At 63.0% G+C, this 18,824-nt stretch overlaps 2 protein-coding genes across 2 annotated transcripts in view; both read left to right on the top strand.

Moving 5' to 3' along the window:
• MCRIP2 (MAPK regulated corepressor interacting protein 2) overlaps positions 1-1,784 on the top strand; it is a 5,410-nt gene extending 3,626 nt beyond the window's left edge. Inside the window, exons 3-5 of the mRNA XM_007453613.1 lie at positions 704-831; positions 1,067-1,168; positions 1,397-1,784. Coding sequence (XP_007453675.1) covers positions 704-831; positions 1,067-1,168; positions 1,397-1,467 — 301 coding nt within the window. The 3' untranslated portion in view covers positions 1,468-1,784. The remainder of the gene's footprint in view (positions 1-703; positions 832-1,066; positions 1,169-1,396) is intronic.
• A 942-nt stretch (positions 1,785-2,726) lies between these two features.
• Positions 2,727-18,498, top strand: WDR90 (WD repeat domain 90). Its single transcript, XM_007453677.1, has 41 exons — positions 2,727-2,826; positions 2,963-3,054; positions 3,181-3,357; positions 3,447-3,555; positions 3,759-3,929; positions 4,188-4,302; positions 4,391-4,458; positions 4,871-4,935; positions 5,013-5,231; positions 5,696-5,764; positions 6,408-6,518; positions 6,588-6,733; positions 6,804-6,861; positions 7,307-7,425; positions 7,518-7,661; positions 7,764-7,894; positions 7,966-8,082; positions 8,412-8,647; positions 8,854-8,993; positions 9,200-9,330; positions 9,851-9,981; positions 10,261-10,422; positions 10,622-10,750; positions 10,933-11,067; positions 11,367-11,514; positions 11,660-11,755; positions 12,122-12,219; positions 12,793-12,895; positions 13,123-13,244; positions 13,409-13,568; positions 13,666-13,856; positions 13,945-14,113; positions 14,254-14,365; positions 14,522-14,693; positions 16,720-16,842; positions 16,995-17,169; positions 17,278-17,408; positions 17,517-17,660; positions 17,730-17,849; positions 17,965-18,049; positions 18,341-18,498. The coding sequence occupies exons 1-41, from the start codon at positions 2,727-2,729 to the stop codon at positions 18,496-18,498; spliced, it is 5,382 nt and encodes a 1,793-aa protein (XP_007453739.1).
• Positions 18,499-18,824: the final 326 nt, after the last annotated feature.

Below are 18,824 nucleotides of genomic sequence, written 5' to 3'. Positions count from 1 at the left end.
TCCTGCCCCCGTGGGCAAGAGCATAGCCCCTCGTCTGGGGCCTGCAGGGGTGGGCCAGGGTTGCAGTCACACCCTCCCTACTCAGGATGGCCCACTCAGCACTTGATGCTGTCTAGCCAGACCAGGAGCTGTCCCTGGGGACCTGGGGCAGCTGGGAGAGGGAAGGGCAAAGGCTGTCAGCTCTTGTTTGGGTCCTTCATCCCACACTGGGGGGCATCATGAGATGGAGAGACTTCTGTGGGGGAGAAAGTGGCCAAGAACTGCGCCTGGTGGGTGGGGTTGGGCCAAGTGACCTTTACGCAGGTCAAAACCTGGGCTGATGGAGGCCTGGCTGGTCCAGGGGAGGTGGATGGTTGGTGGTAGTGGGGGTGCCTGAGACCCTTGGAGGGCCACCTATGTGCCTTGAGCATGGAGCTCTGCAAGGGATCTGGGGACACAGAGAGGCCCCACTCCACCCCCGCAGTCTTAGGCCTGGCTCAGGGTGGCGGGGCCGCAGTTGTGAACTGAGCTGCTGGGGGCGCAGGCCTGCACGACAAAGGCCTTGGCCACTGGCTGCAGCAAACAGCCTTCCTGTGGTTCAGGGAAGTGCCCAGGCTGGGCTTGGCCCCGGGTGGTGAGGGTGGCCTGAGGCTGCTCCAGGAGCTCTGCCAGGTAACACCTGGGCTTGGAACAGTTGCTGACCATCTCTTCCCCCTTCCTGCAGTCCAGGGCCGAGGCTCGTGTTCAATCGGGTGAATGGCCGGCGGCCACCTGCCACATCCCCGTCCCTCAAGGGAACCCAGGAGACCTACACACTGGCTCACGAGGAGAACGTCCGATTTGTGTCCGAAGGTAGTGCTGAGGCCCGAGGGTGTGACCTGGGCCATTGGTCCTTTTCCCCCTGTAACCTCACTCGAAGTTGCCAGAGGCCTGGGCTCTTCCTGGGTTCTCTGCCTGTTTCTCCTGTGACCATCCAGCAGGCTGCCCACTCCCAGTTCTGGGCTGGGGTCCAGGGTAGCCACCATGCCCTGGGGTGGGAGACATGGTGCCAGGGGCCTGGCTTGACCTGACCATCCTCTCCCCACAGCCTGGCAGCAAGTGGAGCAGCAGCTGGGTGGTGGCCCAGCCGGTGAGAGCGGGCCGAGGCCAGTGCAATACGTGGAGAGGACCCCCAACCCCCGGCTGCAGAGTGAGCCCTCCCCCGCCCTCAGGGTGTCCCCTCCACCTCCTCCAACCCTGATCTGGCTCAGCCAGGTTCTAGCCCCAGGGGGTTGGGAAGAGGACTGGAGCCTGACCCAATTCTTCCCAGCGTCTGCTACTGTTGGGGTCTGGGTGAGGGGCTTGTGGTCAGCTCGAGGTGGGAGACGCTGGTCAGCCTCGGAGGCACATCATTGCCCAGCCTTCTGCTCCCCTGCAGACTTCGTACCCATCGACCTGGACGAGTGGTGGGCACAGCAGTTCCTGGCCAGGATCACCAACTGCTCCTAGTCGCAGCTTTGGAAGGAATGCTGCCCATGCAGGGCCTGGCCCTGCCCCACGCTGGACCCTCTGCCAGGAGAGGACCACGGCGCTCTGTCCACCCACTGCGGTGGGCCGTGCTTCACCCTGGGCCTGGCCAGGAGCCGGCCACACCTGAAGTGCCAGAATTTGGACTTTTGCTCCTGCTGACCCCTTGGCCCAGCTGTTCCAGGCTGCCAGAGGCCAGGGGTTGAAACTGTCTGACCTCAGTCCTGCTCACTGTGCCCGGGGACCAGCCTGTGGGGCTGGCAGGGAGGAGCTCCAGGCTAATAAAGTTGAGAAACTGCCCTTTGGAAAGGCCTTTACTTGGGGGTGGTGGACGGTGGATGCGGGAGGGGGCGCTTGTGTCCCAGCACCAGGCCCAGCCCAACCTTCCATTGTAGCCTCATCTCCTCACAGCTGAATCTGTCTAAATTTGGTCCCCCCCAGCCTCTTGCCCAGCTGCCTTCCTGTGTCCTGGGCCAGGTCATTTTGCATAGAAGTCTATAAATGCCCCGCCCCCCCCCCACCCCCCGTAGTCATTGGCAGGTGTCTGAACCCGGCCTCAAGACCCAGAAATGTTACATAACTGGCCCTGAGATGGCGCCTCAGCCACCCAGAATTGCGGTCAGGTCTCAGGACGCCTGGTGCTGTGTCTGAATCCTCCAGGTCTGGTGGGGAGCCCTCGGGGTCCTGTAGAACATTGCTTTACCTGTGGGGCCAGGTGACTTTGCCTGCGTCTGACACACGTGCCTCCAGAGAGCTAGGTAGCAACAGGGTAGATGGGGACAGCTCCTGCTAAGTGCAGCTCACAATTTCTGGGCTGCGTCTCATTCCCTATACAAAGATGCCTCCCAGAGGGAGTCAGGAACCTTCTCGGATCCCACAGCTGGTGGCGCTAGAGTACCCCCAGGGGGTCCCAGCTTGAGAGTGGCCGCAGAGGCCTGGGGGCAGAGGCTCCTTATGCCCCAGGGCACGACAGCAGAGAAGAGTAAGTGGTCGGGCAAGGTTTTGGGGCGCCCCGAGAAACAGCTGGTGAGGTGGGGTTCCAGACCCCCAGCGCGGTCACTCACCAGGCCCCGCCCCGTCGTGCGGTCACGTGTCAGGCCCCGACCCTGAAGCGCGATCACGTGCCCTGCCGCCGTGACGGCGGAAGTGGCGTCGTTGCCAGGTGGCCGTTGCTAGGCGCGCACTGCGTGCTCTGCGTGGGGCGCGCGGTGGCAGAGGCGGGAAGCGCAAGCGGCGGCGCCATGGCCGGAGGTAGCGGCGCGCGGCGGGAGGGCCGGGGGCTCGGGGCCCGGGGCCGGGCGCCGGGGTCTGGGGCCCGAGATCCGGCGCCGCCGCGGACGGGTTGGTGCTGAGACTCGCCCGGAGCCCAGTCCGCGCGCTGCGCTGGCTGTCACAGCTGGGGAGTGCGCAGACCCTGCCCCGGCCCCCTCCCTAGACCCGCGGTGGATCTGGCACCTCACGCCCCCGTGTTCCCCAGTGTGGCAGCAGCCGTTCCTCAACGTCTTCAGACACTTCAAGGTGGACGAGTGGAAGCGGTCCTCTAAAGAGGGCGACGTGGCCGTCGTGACGGTAAGTGGGTCGGGGCTCCTGGCAGCAGGAGCGGCGGCCTCTCTGTCTGCTGGGCCGCTTTGCTGCAGCCCTTCTGGCGCTCCGTGGGGCTGAGCGGGACGCCACGCCTCCCATGTCTCTCTGCAGGACAAGACCCTCAAGTGCACAGTGTACCGCGTGCGGGGCCCTGTCTCTGCTGGCAATTACATCCAGCTCCCCAAAACCAGCACCCAGTCCCTGGGGCTGACCGGACGCTACCTGTACGTGCTCTTTCGGCCCCTGCCCGCCAAGCATTTCGTCATTCACCTGGACCTGTGTACAGAGGTTACAAGCTGGAGAGCGGGAGCTGCCGGTGGGGGCCCTGCACTCCTGCTGCAGTCTCCTCTTCTCACGGCCATTCTGTATACCTACAGGACAGCCAGGTCATCCGAGTGTCATTCTCCAACTTCTTCAAGGACTTCAGGTCCACAGCCACATGGCTTCAGTTCCCTTTCATCTGTGAGACTGGGACACCCAGGAAAGGTAGCTTGCAGATGAGGTGTGAACGGGTCACAGACGGTCTGGGAGAGGCAGGCAGCCAGAAGGCTCAGGGGGGAGGCAGGCCAGGGACAGCCTGGGTGGAGGGGCACGTGGCTGTGGCCATGAGAGTGGGGACAGTCCGAGGACAGAGAGTACTGTGGGCCAGTTGGTGAGGGTAGGCTCTGACCTTTGCTCCTGTCCTGCACACTTGGCAGGTGTGGGCTCCCCTGGTGCCCGCTGGACCTGCCTGCAGCTCGACCTGCACGACATTCTCCTGGTCTACTTGAACCGACGCTACAGTCACCTCAAGAGCATCAGGCTGTGTGCTAGCCTGCTGGTCAGGAACCTCTATACCAGTGACCTGTGCTTCGATCCCGGTGAGGGCTAAAGGTGTGCTTAGCCTGCAGCCCACCTGCTCTAACTCCCTGTGTGCTGGCCTCCACACCCTCCCTGGCAGTTGGTGAAAATGCCCATGCTGTACCATCTTTGAGCCTCCCAGCTCCCAAGGCAGCCGCTGGGGGAGGGGGTGGCTGGGCTGGTGGCCAGGCAGTACCCTGCTGGCTGGCACCTGGTGTTGTCTTGTCTGGGCTGGGAGAGGGAGCTGGGTGGGCTTCCTTGGACTTTGCTCTTCGTAGCTGTCACCGTCGCTGAAGCCCGGCGTGCAAAACTGCCCATCACCCCCATACCTCGAGAAATGGCATTCCCGGTGCCGAAGGGGGAGAGCTGGCACGACCACTATGTCCACATCCGGTGAGCAGCTCTGCCTGTCATGAGGGCAGCTGGGTGGAGGGACGGCAGGGCCGCCCCTGGAAGCTGACTGTCCTTCCACCCCGCCAAGGTTTCCAAGCAACAGCTCAAAAACACCTTCAGAGGCAGTTCAGAAGAGCTGTTCCCCTTCTGAGGCAGGTGGGCCTGTGGGACCAGCGGTGACCCAGGTTCAGGCCTGAAGGGCCCATGGAGCTCGGCGGGAGAGGGGGGCTTGATGCTGCATCTGGGGAGGTGAATGCAGCAGCATGATGCCTGCAAGGGTGAGGGGAGGCTGTCTCGAGGCCCCAGACCCAGTGTGGGAGGTTCTGACTAGGGTGCCTGGTGGCTTCAAGCTTTCCAACTGGGAAGGGGTGCCGGGGCCCACGGTAGGGTAGGCTGCAGCTGTTGTTGTGGCTTCCCTCCTGTAGAGTGGGCAAGGCCAGGGCCCACTGCTGCCCCCTGCCCAGTGCCTTGTGGCCACGTTCTCACAGGCTTGTCTGCACTCTGCTCAGTGGGTTCTTCTCAATTGCAATCTTAGCAGGGCCTGTGCTGCGGCTTCTCCCTCACCCAGCGGCCTTCAGCAAGCCTGTTCAGGACAGCCTGGCCCTCATGGTCCAGAAGCATGGCCCCACAGCCGTAAGTGCCCTGTGCCCTTGGAGATGGGGCTGAGGGTGGTGGCCACAGGGTGCTAACAGGCACTTGTCCTCCCAAAGTCCCGCCAGGCCCCCTCTGTGCCCAGGCCCCTTCCAGAAGTCAGCGTGTTCTGTGAGCGCTCCGAGGTCTCTAGTGTGGGTGGCCCCAGTGGCCGTAGCCAGGAGCCATTGGCCTGGGTGGAGGCCACTGACAAGCACGCGGCCAATGACACCTTTTACATGTCTGTGCATCAGACGACTGTGGAGCCTACGGCCCCAGAGGATGCGTCCCCACAAGAGGTGAGTGCTTTTCCAAAGGAAGGTGGGGCTGGACTGTGCCACCGAGGGGAGTGGGATGTGGATGAGGTGTGGCTGGAGGGCTGCTGGGCCTCTGTCCACTGGGAATATGCGTGGGGCAGATGGTTCCTTCCCGTCTAGTCTCCTGGCAGAAAGCAGAACCAACAGGAGGCGGCTTTGGGCAAGAATCGTTTTCGACAAAGAGTAAGGAGGGGGCTGGTGCCCTGACCCCAGCCCCAGTGGTTTGGTGGGGGGCGGGCTCAGACTCCAGGCAGGCGCAGGACTGGGGTACCTGGAGGGTCTAGCAATGTGATTGGAATTCTGGTTTCCTGCCATAGAGCAGCTGGCAGAAGGCATTAGAACCAGGTGGCTTTCTTGGGAGGCAGGCACCAGCTCTGGGTGGGGCAGCCCTGGTGGGACAAGAGCCTCGCCACTTTGGGGTCTCACTGTGAGTTTGCCTATTTCAGAGCTTCCTCCCGGATCCGGTCCTGAGGCTCAAGGGGGTCATCGGTTTTGGGGGTCACAGCACCAAATGGGTGAGGGATCCTCTGTTCTTGCTGGGTCATGCAAGTGTCAGATACACAGAGGGGACAGTGGGCACACCCCGTGTTTCCCTGAGGTGGCTGTGTGGACAGCTGAGCTCCCCCAGGCGTCGGGTCCCTTCACCGCTGCGGATGCCCAGCCCTGTCCGCATCCTCACACGCTCAGTGCTTCCTTGATGTGATGACATCCCGTCGCAGGCATCCCCTTGTGTCATGAACACCAGCTGGGTCGGTGCTGGTCCAATCACTCAAGCTTCCAGAGACCTGAGAGCCCTTGCTCACCCTTTAAAGCTTTGATGTGTGTCGTCCAGCTGAGTGAGGCCGGGTATGGGCGAGACTTGTGGGACCCTGCAGGAACAGCAGCAGGAGAGGAGGCTGTGTGCTCGCCAGGCCTTCCAGGACACGAACTCCGAGTCTTTGGGGGCTCTCTGGCCTTTTGTCACCTGAATCCCAAAGTTTCTTGTGTTGCAGACAGGGCTTAGAGGAAGCCCTGCCCTTGCGCACATGCACCCGAGTTCTTTCTGTTCTTTTGGCACGTGTATCCCATTGACTTCTCTGCGTGGGGCTCGGGGGAGTGCTGGGGTGGGGGGACGAAGCCGACCAGCCTGTGACCTCAGCCTCCGGCCCCTGTGCACAGGCCCTGTGGACCCGGGATGGAGCCGCTGTCGTGTACCCTTGCCATGCGGTCATCGTCGTCCTGTGTGTCAACACCCGGGAGCAGCGTCTCTTCCTTGGCCACACAGACAAGGTGGGCACCCTGGCCCAGGGGTGGCTTGTTCTGCAGGCACACACCCTCCCTCACTCTGCTGCCCCCCAGGTCTCTGCCCTGGCGCTGGATGGGAGCGGTTCCCTGCTGGCCTCAGCCCAGGCACGGCCCCACAGCATGCTGCGTCTCTGGGACTTCCAGACCGGGGAGTGCCTGTCCCTGTTCCAGAGCCCAGTCCACACCGTCTGCTCCCTCAGGTGGGTGCAGGGTCTCCGAGGGGGGTGGGGGCTGCGCCTGCAACACTGACCTCCCCCTCTCCATCTGCAGCTTCTCTGACAGTGGGGAGGTGCTCTGTGGTGTCGGCAAGGACCGCCATGGGCGGATGGTAAGCAGACCAGGCCGGGGAGGTGGGGCAGCCCATCCTGGGGTGCAGGCAGGCAGCAAGGGTCCCCCGCAGGCCTCCCCCAGCTCCGCCGGGCACCACTGCACCATACTTGCCACAGAGTGTCTGTTTCACTCTCTTGTGGATGGAGCTGACTTTTGACTGACCGGCCTCACCCTCTTCAGTGGCAAGTCCCCCACCCCTGAGCTGGGCGTGTTTAACATGCCAGCATTTCTGAAGTTGGGTGTTTCACCCGGGGCCTCTCCTCCACTCGTGGTTGTGTCTCCTGCTCCTTTCTGCATACACGTGTCTGTGGAAACCCCGGGTGGGCACATGTAGGTTCCTCCGGGCCGCAGGGGCCAACTTCCCCACCCCCTGCAGCCCAACGCACCTGCTTCTGTGGGAGAGGCCAGGCGGGTGGTGGGTGCTCAGCACGGACTTGTTGCAGACTGTGGTGGTGTGGGGCACGGCCCAGGTGGGGCGAGGCGGAGAGGCCATCATCCTCACGAAGGTGCACAGCGATGTTGACATCCAGGCATTCGAGGTGGCCTTTTTCGATGAAACCAGGTGATTGGCCGCCCGCCTGCCCATCCTCCATGCTGGGACCAGCGAGTTGTGAGCTGGCCCCTCCTCCCTGGCTCACCTCCTACCCCTCGCAGGATGGCATCGTGCGGGCGGGGCAGCGTGCGGCTGTGGCGGCTGCGAAGTGGGAGGCTGCACTCCTGCCCCGTGAACCTGGGGGAGCACCATGGGCTGGAGTTCAGTGACCTGGCCTTCAGGCAGACCCAGGACGGCCACACACTGTGAGCCCTACCCTCCCTCCCCTAATGGCCAGGGCCCGCCCATTCCTTGCCCCGCCCCTCGGCCCCTCCGCCTTCACTTGTTATTTCTGCTTCTCTGGGCAGCTACGTCTGCAGCCGCAGCGGCCACATCCTGGAGATTGACCACCAGCGCATGGCTGTGCGGTGCGCTCGCCGCCTCCTGCCTACACAGACCCCCGGTGGCCCCCTCCCACAGAAGCAGACCTTCAGTTCAGGTAGGTGGGCCCTGCTGTGTTGGGAGGAGTGGCCCTGACGCTTTGGGCTGACCGTGCCTCCCCCCACCCAGGCCCCGGCATCGCCATCAGCAGCCTCAGCATCTCCCAGGCCAAGTGTGCCGTGGGCTCCGAGGACGGCTACCTGCGCCTCTGGCCCCTGGACTTCTCTTCTGTGCTCTTGGAGGCAGGTGGGGCCTCGACATCACCTTGCCACCAGGGTTGCCGCAGGAGGGCCGTGTCCCCGGGCTGGACGGCAGTCATGGGGCTCCAAGGGGCTGTGTCCTGAGCTGGGGTCCACCGTTGCTGAGCCCGGGGGTGGGTGGTCACAGTGGAGGCGCCTGTTGTAGCTCACAGGGAGATGGGGCTCCGGGCAGCAGGGAAGCGCGTTTCTCAGTGTCCTGGGCAGAGGGGCTGGGCACAGGCACAGCATGGATATGGTCAGCCTGCCCCAGTTGGCCCAGGTGCCGGGCCCACTCCACTACAGGCCTGGGTGGTCACCGACCCACCCTGCCTGCAGAGCACGAGGGCCCCATCAGCTCTGTCTGCGTCAGCCCTGATGGCCTGCGTGTGCTGTCCACCACCTCCTCGGGCCACCTGGGTTTCCTGGACATCCTGTCCCGGGAGTACAGCGTGCTGGTGCGCTCCCACGCCGCCCCGGTGCTGGCCCTTGCCACTGAGTGCAGCCGGGGACAGCTGGCCACTGTGTCCCAGGACCACACTGTCCGCATCTGGGACCTAGCGACCCTGCAGCAGGTGGGGTGTGGCCGGAAGGAAGCCAGCCAGGCGGGAGGGACTGGAGGGCCGCAGGCCACACTGAGGCCTGGTGGGTGGGGCCCTGAGTCCTTCTGCCTGTGTTTGGGGCCTGAAGGTTCAAGGCACTTGGAGAGAGACTGGCTCTCGGGCCTTGTGGCTGGCTGGTTGCCCCAGCATGTCCGCCCTCACATGGCCCTGTCCTCCAGCTGTATGACTTCGCATCTCCGGAGGAGGCCCCGTGTGCTGTTGCCTTCCACCCTACCCAGCCCACCTTCTTCTGTGGCTTCAGCAGCGGGGCCGTCCGCTCCTTCAGCCTGGAGACCACCGAGGTCCTAGTGGAGCACAGGTGGGTGGCCAGCCGGCCCTGGCCCCACAGATGATCGAGGTGGAAGCTCCAGTGGTTTGTGGGTTCCCTGGGGAGTGTGGGAGATCGGGCAGTGTGGGGGAGGGCCGTCTATAGGAAGCCCCGCCCTCTGCTGCCCCTCCTGGATTCTGCAGGAGGTCTGGGACGGTGCAGCTCAGGGGCAAGGCAACGGCGTCTCGCGTGTGCAGGTGTCACCGCGGAGCCATCACCGGCCTGGCCGCCAGCCCCGACGGCAGCCTGCTGTTCAGCTCCTGCTCTCGGGGTTCCTTGGCCCAGTACCATAGTGGCGCGCCCCAGTGCCGCATCCTTCGTGTGACAGGTCAGGCCCCCAGGTCCAGCCCCAGCCCTACTCTGGCCTCCCAGCCATCCCCTGGTCAGGTCCCTGCGGGGGTGGGGGTACGTGTCGCCCCCAACCGTGGTACTGCGTTCTACAGTCGCACTACTGAGACTCCCAGAGCCAAGTGTGGTTTTAGGACTCACCAGCCCCCCGAGATTGAAGGTCAGTGAGAGTCTGTGCCCACCCTTCCCCCAGGAGGAAGTGAGTACCTGAAGCCTGAGCACCAGGCCAGCAGGGGAGTCGGCCCCCTCCCATGGCCACTGTAACTCGGGCCAGCCAGATGGTCACTTGCTGGTCACTCTGGGAGAGCCGCCAGCTTTCCTGGCAGTCCGTGGTGCCCACTGGTGTCTTGGTGCCCTCACATCCAGGCCCCATGGGTTGGCTGCTATGGGATCTGCCCAGCCCAGGCTGGTGTTTTCCGCACCAGTAGGTCTCTGACCAGTGTCCTGGTGCCCCACCCCCACCCCGACCCAGCTGACTGCCTGTCCCCATATGCCGGCAGCTAACGTGGTGTGCCAGGAGGCCTGCCCGAGCCCCAGTGCCCTGGTGGTCAGTGGGGACAGCCACCTGCTGGCCTTTGTGGGTCCCTCCAAGTACACGGTGACCATCATGGACACAACCTCACTGGATGAGGTGAGTCAACTGGAACCCTCCCTGTGTGCAGTGAGGGAGGAGCCACGCCAGTTTGGCCCACAGACCCTGTGGGCACCCTGACCCTGGCAGCTGCGTGTTTCCCTGGGTGGGAGGCCATGCTCATTTCAGAAAGGACCTGGGCCCTGCGCCCCTCGGGGCACAGAGGACATGTGAGCTGTGGGCAGCCTGCCGGATGGGTGCCCAAGGCCCGGGCCCCAGCTCTGGGGGCTCAAGCTCTGGCCGGAGGTCATGGTAAGGACACTTGCTGCTCTCCCTCAGCTGCTGAGGGTTGACATCAGCACTCTGGACCTGGCTGGCAGCCGCCTGGACTCAGCTGTGGCTGTCTGCTTTGGCCCCGCACCCCCTGGCCACTTGCTGGTGTCCACGTCCTCTAACATGGTTGCAGTGCTAGATGCCACGTCGGGCCGCTTGGTCCGGGAGGTGAGCCCAAGACTGCGGCTGGTGGCCTGGCCTCCCCCGCCTTCCTGGCTCCAGCCTTGCTGCCCACAGTGCCCAGAGGAGGGGAGGCCCTGGGCCGCTTGCTGCTCCCTAGAGGTTGTGTTCTGTGAGAAGGGGGCTCCCCCAACTGGTGGTCCTGTGTGCTCCGACCTTTTCCCTCAGCAATCACCCTCTCTCACAGCTGTCCTGTGTCCCCCCTGCGGCCTGCTCTGTCCTCGCTCTCAGCGGAGATAGCCGTTTCCTGCTCACAGCCGCTGACCGGGCCATCAAGGTGTGGGACTACTCAGCACAGGCCGGCCCTGGCTGCCAGGTGTGTGCCCTGGGCAGGCGCACAGCGGGTAAGAAGGAGGGTAGAGGACAGTCCCTGAGATTCCCCCATGCCTGCTGGGGCCTGACACTGCATGAGGTCCTCTTGGTCAGTCTGCAGTCTGGTGGCCAGGTGTCTCCAGCTGTGCCTCAGTGGTTTTTGTATTGCCACACTGCTGCCCTCAGGTGTACATCGGCCACTCAGAACCTGTGCGGGCCGTGGCTTTCACCCCCGACCAACAGCAGCTCCTTAGTGTGGGAGACGCCATCTTTCTCTGGGACGTTCTGGCCCCCTCTGAGAAGTCCCCTCCAGGAAGGCAAGTTCCTGCCCTCAACATGCATCTGCCAGGCCTCCCTCTGCACCCCTCCGCCCCACCCGACCATCTCTCTTGTCACCTCTGCAGTGTCCAAGGCTCTCCCGGGGCCCGCACAACCTGCAAAGCTGGTGAGTTGTCCCACCACACTGGCACGCTCCATGGTGATGTCTTCTGCTGGCACTGTAACCGCTGTGGGTGCACAGCGCTGTTATTTTCCTGGGGATCCCGATGCAGAGCTGGTTGGGCGTGAGGGGCTGGGCACGCCTTCTGCTCTGCCCTCCCCAGGCCCTGAGCTCAGCTGAGCTCCTTCCGTCCTCAGGCCTGGGTACAAGACAGCTGGAGGACATGGTGTCTGGGGCCAATGGGCTTCCCCGGCAGCAGGTGCCCATGCCATCCCAGGCGTCCCCACCCTGGCTGGACATCTGTGCCAGGCCCCCCAAGGACCATGATGGTGAGGGTAGGGGTCCTAGGAGGGCCTGGAGGGGATGTGTTCCTGGCTCCCATCCTGACATGCTTTGCTGCTCCTGGCCTGGGGGAGGGGCAAGGGCATGGGGGTGCTCTGCTCCCTCGTCTCACTGTCTCCCCACCCTCCTCAGGCGCTTTCTCCATGTCAGATGAGAGCCGTGGCCCTGAGGGTCCCCGCCAGGCCTCAGGCCCACCTGTGCTGGTGCAGAAGGAGGCTGGCAGGGCCGGTGATGGGGCCATGGGGGGCCCCTGGGACCTTGGCAGGCCTCCCCACCCCCGTGGTTGGCCCAGTAAGCAGGGGAGGGGCAGCAGGGTGGGGCAGGGTCACTCATAACTGGACCAGGGTCCAGGTGCATGTACCACGTGGACTCCAGGTGACATAAGGACAGACCTAGCTGCCCCTGGCAGACAAGGGATGGTCACCTACAGGACAATTGGAAAGCCCAAGGCCCCTGCTGGGCCAGGTGGGTGATGGGACGTGGCTCATCTGTGCCCTTTGAACCCAAGTGTCTGACCAGCCAGGGCAGGGTGCCTGCAAGGAGGGTCACTGTGTGGTCCCTGGGGGTTCACAGCCTCATTCCCTTCCCTGACAGGTGCCTGCAGCACTGGAAGAGGCAGGGCCCAGCCCCCCACTCGCCCGGACTCCTATTGGCATTTCACAGCTCGCTACAAGGACTCGCTGCTGCCCAAGGTTGGCTGGGTGGGGCATCCTCATAGCCCCTGCCACCAATGGATATCCTGGAAGCCCAGGGGTCCAGGCAGCATGGCCCTGTGGTGTCTGGGGGTACTCCTGCTACCCGGTAGACACAGGCTCCCTGGGGTTTCCCTGGGGCAGCTCCCAGAGCTGACAGCAGCCCAGGCCTTGCTGGCAGTTGCCCCACGGGTCACCCCTCCGCCCTGAGCCCCATGTTCTCACCGGGCTGGTTTAGGTTCTCACTGTCACGCGATGACTGGACCCAGGCGTATCCTGCTGAGCCCACACACTCTCTTCACTCCATGGTCCTGGCTCCCCTTCACCTCCCCCCCAGCAGGCGCCTCCCCATCTCCTCCTCCTGCCTCCCTGTCTGCATGCTGCATGCCAGGCTCCCAGCCCCGCTGGCCACCGCGTGCAGACTTTGGTGCCCATGTACCTGTCATTTGCCTCCTCCCGGGAGCATGCATCTCCCAAGGCTCAGTCCCACGCCTGGCCTGATGGGCAGAGCTTGAGGTTGGGGGCCTGGGCCAGGTGGGCCGGTGCCAGCGTCCTGGGTCCACTTCCTCACAGGGCCTCTCCTTCCCTGCTGTCGGCGATGAGCGGCTGCACCTGAAGGCCGTCATGGGTTACAATGGGAACGGGCGCGCCAACCTGGTCTGGAGGCCAGACACAGGTGGGGGCCACGGCCCAGACACTGCAGAGCGGGCTCAGTTCTGTCCACCCCTAGGCCAGGCCCCATGGAGGGGCCCACAGGTGGTTTGGGCTGCAGGGTGGGCGTGTCCTCCTGGTGGCACTTCCTGCTGTAAGCAGGAGTTCTCCTTGGGGTGGGGTTGGGGGGTGTGGGCACAAGTGCCTGGGGCTGTGGGGCTGACAGGGCAGGCGCTTCCTCCCTGCCCACAGGCTTTTTCGCCTACACGTGTGGTCGCCTGGTGGTGGTGGAGGACCTGCACTCTGGTGTCCAGCAGCACTGGCTTGGCCACCCTGAGGAGATCTCCACGCTGGCCCTCAGCCACGATGCCCAGGTGCCTGTCCTGCAGCCTGCCTTGAATGCCCAGGGCCGAGGTGTGCCTCGGAGCTTGAACTGCGTGCGGCTGGCTCTCGCTTCCAGAGCAGCCCTTTACACAGAGCGAGAACGGGCTCGTGGACTGCACCCTTCCTGCCGACCCCCCACCTGCCTGCCCACCAGGTGCTGGCCTCTGCCTCAGGCCGAAGCAGCACTGCCTTCCGCTGCCAGATCCGTGTCTGGGACGTGCCGGGGGGCTCCTGTCGGCAGCTCCTTTCTCACCACGACACTGCTGTCCAGGCCCTGGCTTTCTCGCCAGACGATAGGCTCCTCGTCACGCTGGGTCAGCAGGGCGGGGGCGGAGGACAGTGGTCTCCGGACTCCCCTGCCTGTCCTGGGAACCCTGGGCAGCTGATGTGGTCACTGTGCATCTCCCACAGGGGACTATGGCGACCGCACCCTGGCCCTGTGGAGCATGGCCACCTACGAGCTTGTGTCCTCCACATTCCTCCCAGAGCCAGTATACGGCATGGCCTTCAACCCCTGGGACGCTGGCGAGCTCACCTGCGTGGGCCAGGGTGCCGTCACCCTGTGGCTTCTGCAGCAGCGTGGGGACGATGTCAGCCTCCAGGTGCCAGGGTTCAGAGGAGGTTTTGGAGGATGGGGTCTGGCTGGACCCCAGGGCATCGCTGACCCACACTGTGCTCGTGTTCCTCCAGGTCCACCGAGAGCCCATCCCTGAGGAGGTGGGGGGGTGCGAGCTGACCTCGCTTTGCTACGGGACCACACCCTTGCTCTACTGCGGTTCCAATGCTGGCCAGGTGTGTGTTTGGGACATGTGTGCCGGCTGCTGCTTTCTGGCCTGGGAGGCGGACGACGGTGAGATCGGTGGGTGTCTGACAGAGCCCCTGTGGCCCTTGACAGCTTGGGGCTCGGTTCTCCCTGGGAGTCCCAGTGCTGGGGCGGTGGACACCATCTTGAGTCCCAGGCATCTGGGGACGTGGCTCACGGCATCTCCTGTCCTCCAGGAGTGCTGCTGTGCTCGGGCGCGCGTCTGGTCAGTGGCAGCAACACCAGACGGCTGCGCCTATGGGCCGTGGGGGCCGTATTGGAGCTGAGGCGCAAGGGCTCCGGGGCCAGGTGAGCGTCTACAGTGTGTCTGGGAGCTGGCACTCTGTTGCCAGCTGGGCCCGTCCCCCAGGGGACATGCTCAGGCAAGGCCAGGGCCCGTGGGCCAAACCACCTGGCTCCCTTGGCTCTCGCTGCTGCCACCCCTTTGACCCCCTGCTCCTCCAGGTCTAGCTCTGTGTTTATGGAGCGTGAGCTGACCCTTGACGGGGCCGTCGTGAGTGCAGTCTTCCATGAAAGCATGGACATGGGTGTGGTGGGCACCACGGCGGGCACGCTCTGGTACGTCAGCTGGGCTGAGGGCACAAGCACCCGCCTCATCAGCGGCCACCAGAGCAAGGTGAGGCCGCTGGGCCACCGGCTTGCCGCCGAGGATTTCTGAGGGGATCCCAGCCCGCACAAGCCAGGCAGCTGCCGCGCGCTCCCTCCGTCCCCGCCCCCCGGGTGCTCCCAGCCCAAGCGCAGCTGCGAGCGTCCAGGCGTTCCCAGGACCAGCTGCACCCCTGGAACCACGCGCCCCTCCCCGTGGGCATGGGGTCCATGCCGTGTCCACATGCAGCAACCCCAGGCCCTGTGGCCTTCTTGACCCTTCCTCTTTTCTGCCACTTTATTCTCTTGTAATTTACGTGTTGAAGAAAACTGGTCATCCACCCTGGAGTCTTCCACCACTGTTGTTGGACATGCTTCCCTGGGGTCCGAGGGGTCTGGAAGCCAGGCCAGGGCCTAGTCAGGGCCAGCCAGTCCCAATGTCACTTCCTTCTGGGAGCGTTGTGTCTCCCACCAGTGATGCCCTTGTCTGGCGGCAGGAGTTGCAGGTGGCAGTAGTCAGATCCCTCGTTCCTTCAGGAGGGAAATGGCCTCGAGAGCTCTCAGATTTCCCGGGGCTGGGACAGGGCACAGGTAGATGAGTCTCCCTCGTGGACCAGGTCCCCCAGCAGCAGTCAATGTGTTACTTTCTGAGAGCTATTAAGGGCTGGTGTGTGGAAATGTGGGTCTGGCTTCCCCACTGTCACTTTCTCTTGATGCTCATGGCATCTTGGCCTCGGCTGGTGGCAGGGTCTTCAAGTTGGCTCCTGAGTCTTTTTTTAAAAAATTCTACGTTCATTTGTTTAGGCGTAACAGTAGCCAACAAAGAAACTCTTGTGTGAGGTAGTGAGGGTTACGTGTTTCCTTTTTCTCTGGTAATGGCTTTATGTCGAGGTATAATCTGTGGGCCACACACCCATTTAACATCAATGGTTTCTGAAACATTTGCAGAGCTGTACAGCCATCACCGCAGTCACTTTCATCCGAGAAGGAAACCCCCCAGCCATTAAGCACTCACCGCCCAGCCCCTGGCAGGCGCTCACCGACTCTGTCTCTGTTGGTTTGCCTGTTCTGGATGGTCCCTGTGAACAGAAACACAATCTGTGGTGCTTTCTATCTCTTTCTCTCACTGAGCATTGTGTTTTCAAGGTCCATCCGAGTTGTAGCGAATGTCAGTGCTTCACTCCTATTTACTGCTAAATACGCTTCTGTGGTACAGATAGGATGAGTTTATCCACCCGCCAGGGCATGAGCTTGAGGGTGCTGAGTTCTTGACCTGAGCTAGTGGTCACTGGTGGTCCCCCTCTTCTGTGGACCACAGGTGCTCCAGCCTCTCCCTCTGCAGCTCCGCCCAAGACCGGACTTGGCTGTTCCAGAGCCTGTGGGCCCCTCCAGTGGGAAATGGGCTTAGAGGTCACGGTCTGAGGCCCAGAGGGACCCATCACTTCTCAGGCAAACAGACCTAAATTATTATTTTTCTAAGATAAAATACATCAGGAGTTTATACTTAACGCTTGAAATTCACATTCAGGACTTGGATATTTTGTTTTACCTCATTGGTGCACGGCCTGTCTCCTTTTTTTAATTTTTTAATTTTTATTTTAATTTTAATTTTTTTTTCTGTCTCCTTTTTTTTACACCAGAGATCCTGACTCTGTGTAATCATACAACTGCTTTCTCCCTCGATACACATGACACACACACACACACACACGAAAATCTCAGCCCCACCCCCCCTGCTGTGATGAGGCCCAGGAGTGGCCCCCCTGGGAGTCCCGTGTTCTAGGTTCTGTCAGGACAGTTCCTTCTGTGACGTCCTAGCAAGTGGATGGTCAAGTTCAACTGACTGGTGGGCTTCTTGCAATTTGGATTCCACCCAGGTCTAGTGTGGGGACACTTGGGAGGGAGGGAGGTCAGGACAGTTTCTTTGTGCCACATGGTGGGCCGGGGCCAGGTAGGCTCAAGGGGGAGATGGATGCCCTCATGAATGACCTGGCCATGCTGTGTTCCCTCTCTGCTTGAGGGCCATGGGCCTCAGGTAGGGTGGTGGCTCCTCACAGGTGAACGAGGTGGTCTTCAGCCCCAGCGAGTCCCACTGTGCCACGTGCAGTGATGATGGGAGCGTGAGGGTGTGGAGCATGGCCAGCATGGAGCTGCTAATCCAGTTCCAGGTGCTCAGCCAGGTACTCAGAGGACGCCTGGGGCTGGGGTGCACGCCCGGGGCTCCAGCAGCCTCGTCCTCCCTCCAGCCTTGGTGTCTGTCTGTGGCCTTGGGCCTGGGCCCCTTCCTCCCTCCCCAGGGGTGTGCTAATGTTTTCCCACCATGGGTCCCCAGAGCTGCCTCTGCCTGTCTTGGAGCCCCCCATCCTGCGAATGCCCAGAACAGCAGTGGGTGGCAGCGGGCTACAGTGACGGCACGGTGCGGCTCTTCAGCATCCCCCTCATAGCGATGGAGTTCAAGATGCATCCCCACTCGGCTGCACTGACGGCCATCGCCTTCTCTGCTGACGGTGAGGCTGGGCTCACGGTGACAGCACGGCTTCTGCCTGGCCCAGGTCACACCTGTGGGCTGAGGGCTAGGGGCTTACGAGTAACAGCTTGGTCTCTGCCTCGCCCAGGTCAGACCATCCTCTCCGGAGACAAGGATGGGCTCGTGGCTGTGAGTTGCCCTCGCACGGGGATGACCTTCCGTGTGCTGAGTGACCATCGGGGAGCCCCGATCTGCACCATCCAGAGCACGAGAAGAGAGGTGAAGTGGCCTCGTGAGCCTGCAGGGCCTGGCCTGAGCCGAGGGTACTGGCAGGGAAGGCGATGGGAGAGCAGGGCAGGCGGCACCTACCAGCCTTTATGCCCCCAGTATGGAGACTTCGGGGCAGAGGGTGTGGACCTGTGGCTGGCTGCCAGCGGGGACCAGCAGGTCAGCGTTTGGGCCTCCAACTGGCTGCGGGACCGCTGTGAGCTCGTGGACTGGCTGAGCTTCCCAGCGCCCGCCCTCACGGAGGTAAGAGTCCCGGTGGCACTGTGGGCGGGGTGCCCCTCACCCTGCCACAGTGTGCTGTGCCCTCCACAGGTCCCCAGCTGCCTGCCGCCCTCCCTCGCCGCCTTCTGCCCCTGGGATGAGGCGCTGCTGGTGTGTGCGGGCCTCGGCGTGCGCCAGGAGGTGCTCTTCTACAGCCTCTGCCGGAAGCAGGCACGTGCGCCCCTCCATGTGGTTCTGGGAGCCTGAGGGACCCGGGGCTGGGGGGTGGGGCAGGTCTCGGGGCCACGGGAACCCCCGCCCGGTGCCTCACGCTTGCTGTCTGCAGGTGATGGAGAAGATCCCACTGCCTTTCTTTGCTGTGTCCATGAGCCTGTCCCCTGGGGCCCACCTTATAGCCATTGGCTTCTCTGGTGAGTGCTGGTGTCTTGAGTGGGGCCCAGTGGGTACACCTGTGCCCCCATACTGAGCCATACCCCTTGTCCCTGAAAGTGGGGTGAGGACACCTGCTCCAGGGGAGTCTTAGATAGGGTAAGGAAATGAGGGGAGTGGGGTGCCAGGTTCCCCCAGTGAGGCACTGGCCCCAGCTGGAGATAGAGCCAGGGTGGGTTGGAGGAACCCTGGGTCCTGGAACTATACAGACACAGGCACAGGGCCCACGGCACCCTACCTGTCCCAGCCCACCCCATGCTGTCCCCCGGCAGAGCGTGTGTTGAGGCTGGTGGACTGTGCGTCGGGGGCCGTGCAGGACTTTGCTGCCCATGATGACTCGGTGCAGCTGTGCAGGTTTGCCCCGTCTGCTCGGCTGCTCTTCACGGCGGCCCACAATGAGATACTGGTGTGGGAAGTCACAGGCCACTGACCCCCAGTGGGGAGTGCGGGGTCAGGTGTTGCCCTGCTGGTCAGCTGGGCACCTGGCCTGGGCAGAGGCTCAGCTGAGAAACTGGGTTGGCCGGGGGCCTTGTGCTGGGCCAGGATGGCTGGGTGGGCTTCACCTCTCCACACCCGGCTGCCCAGGAGTGTATGCAAATCATCAAGACCTTGAACATGTATGAAGTGCTTATTGCCTCTTTTCCTTTGGGCTTTTGTTTCTACCTTGTACAGTTCAAATAAATGTGGGTGTTGCACTGAGGCATTGTCTCCTGGTCACTCCAGACTGCCTGCTCAGTTTCTGCCCAACCTCCAGAC

Source organism: Lipotes vexillifer, unplaced genomic scaffold, assembly GCF_000442215.2.
Source record: "Lipotes vexillifer unplaced genomic scaffold, Lipotes_vexillifer_v1.1 scaffold914, whole genome shotgun sequence".
Lineage (NCBI taxonomy): Eukaryota > Metazoa > Chordata > Mammalia > Artiodactyla > Lipotidae > Lipotes > Lipotes vexillifer.
This window is presented reverse-complemented; position numbering and strand designations above follow the sequence as displayed.

Coding starts and splice junctions, on each gene's coding strand:
- WDR90 (XM_007453677.1), top strand. CDS start 2,727: ATGGCCGGAGGTAGCGGCGCGCGGCGGGAGGGCCGGGGGCTCGGGGCC. Junction 3,358..3,446: donor ACCTGGACCTGTGTACAGAG/GTTACAAGCTGG, acceptor GTATACCTACAG/GACAGCCAGGTCATCCGAGT. Junction 8,994..9,199: donor GAGGTCCTAGTGGAGCACAG/GTGGGTGGCCAG, acceptor TCGCGTGTGCAG/GTGTCACCGCGGAGCCATCA.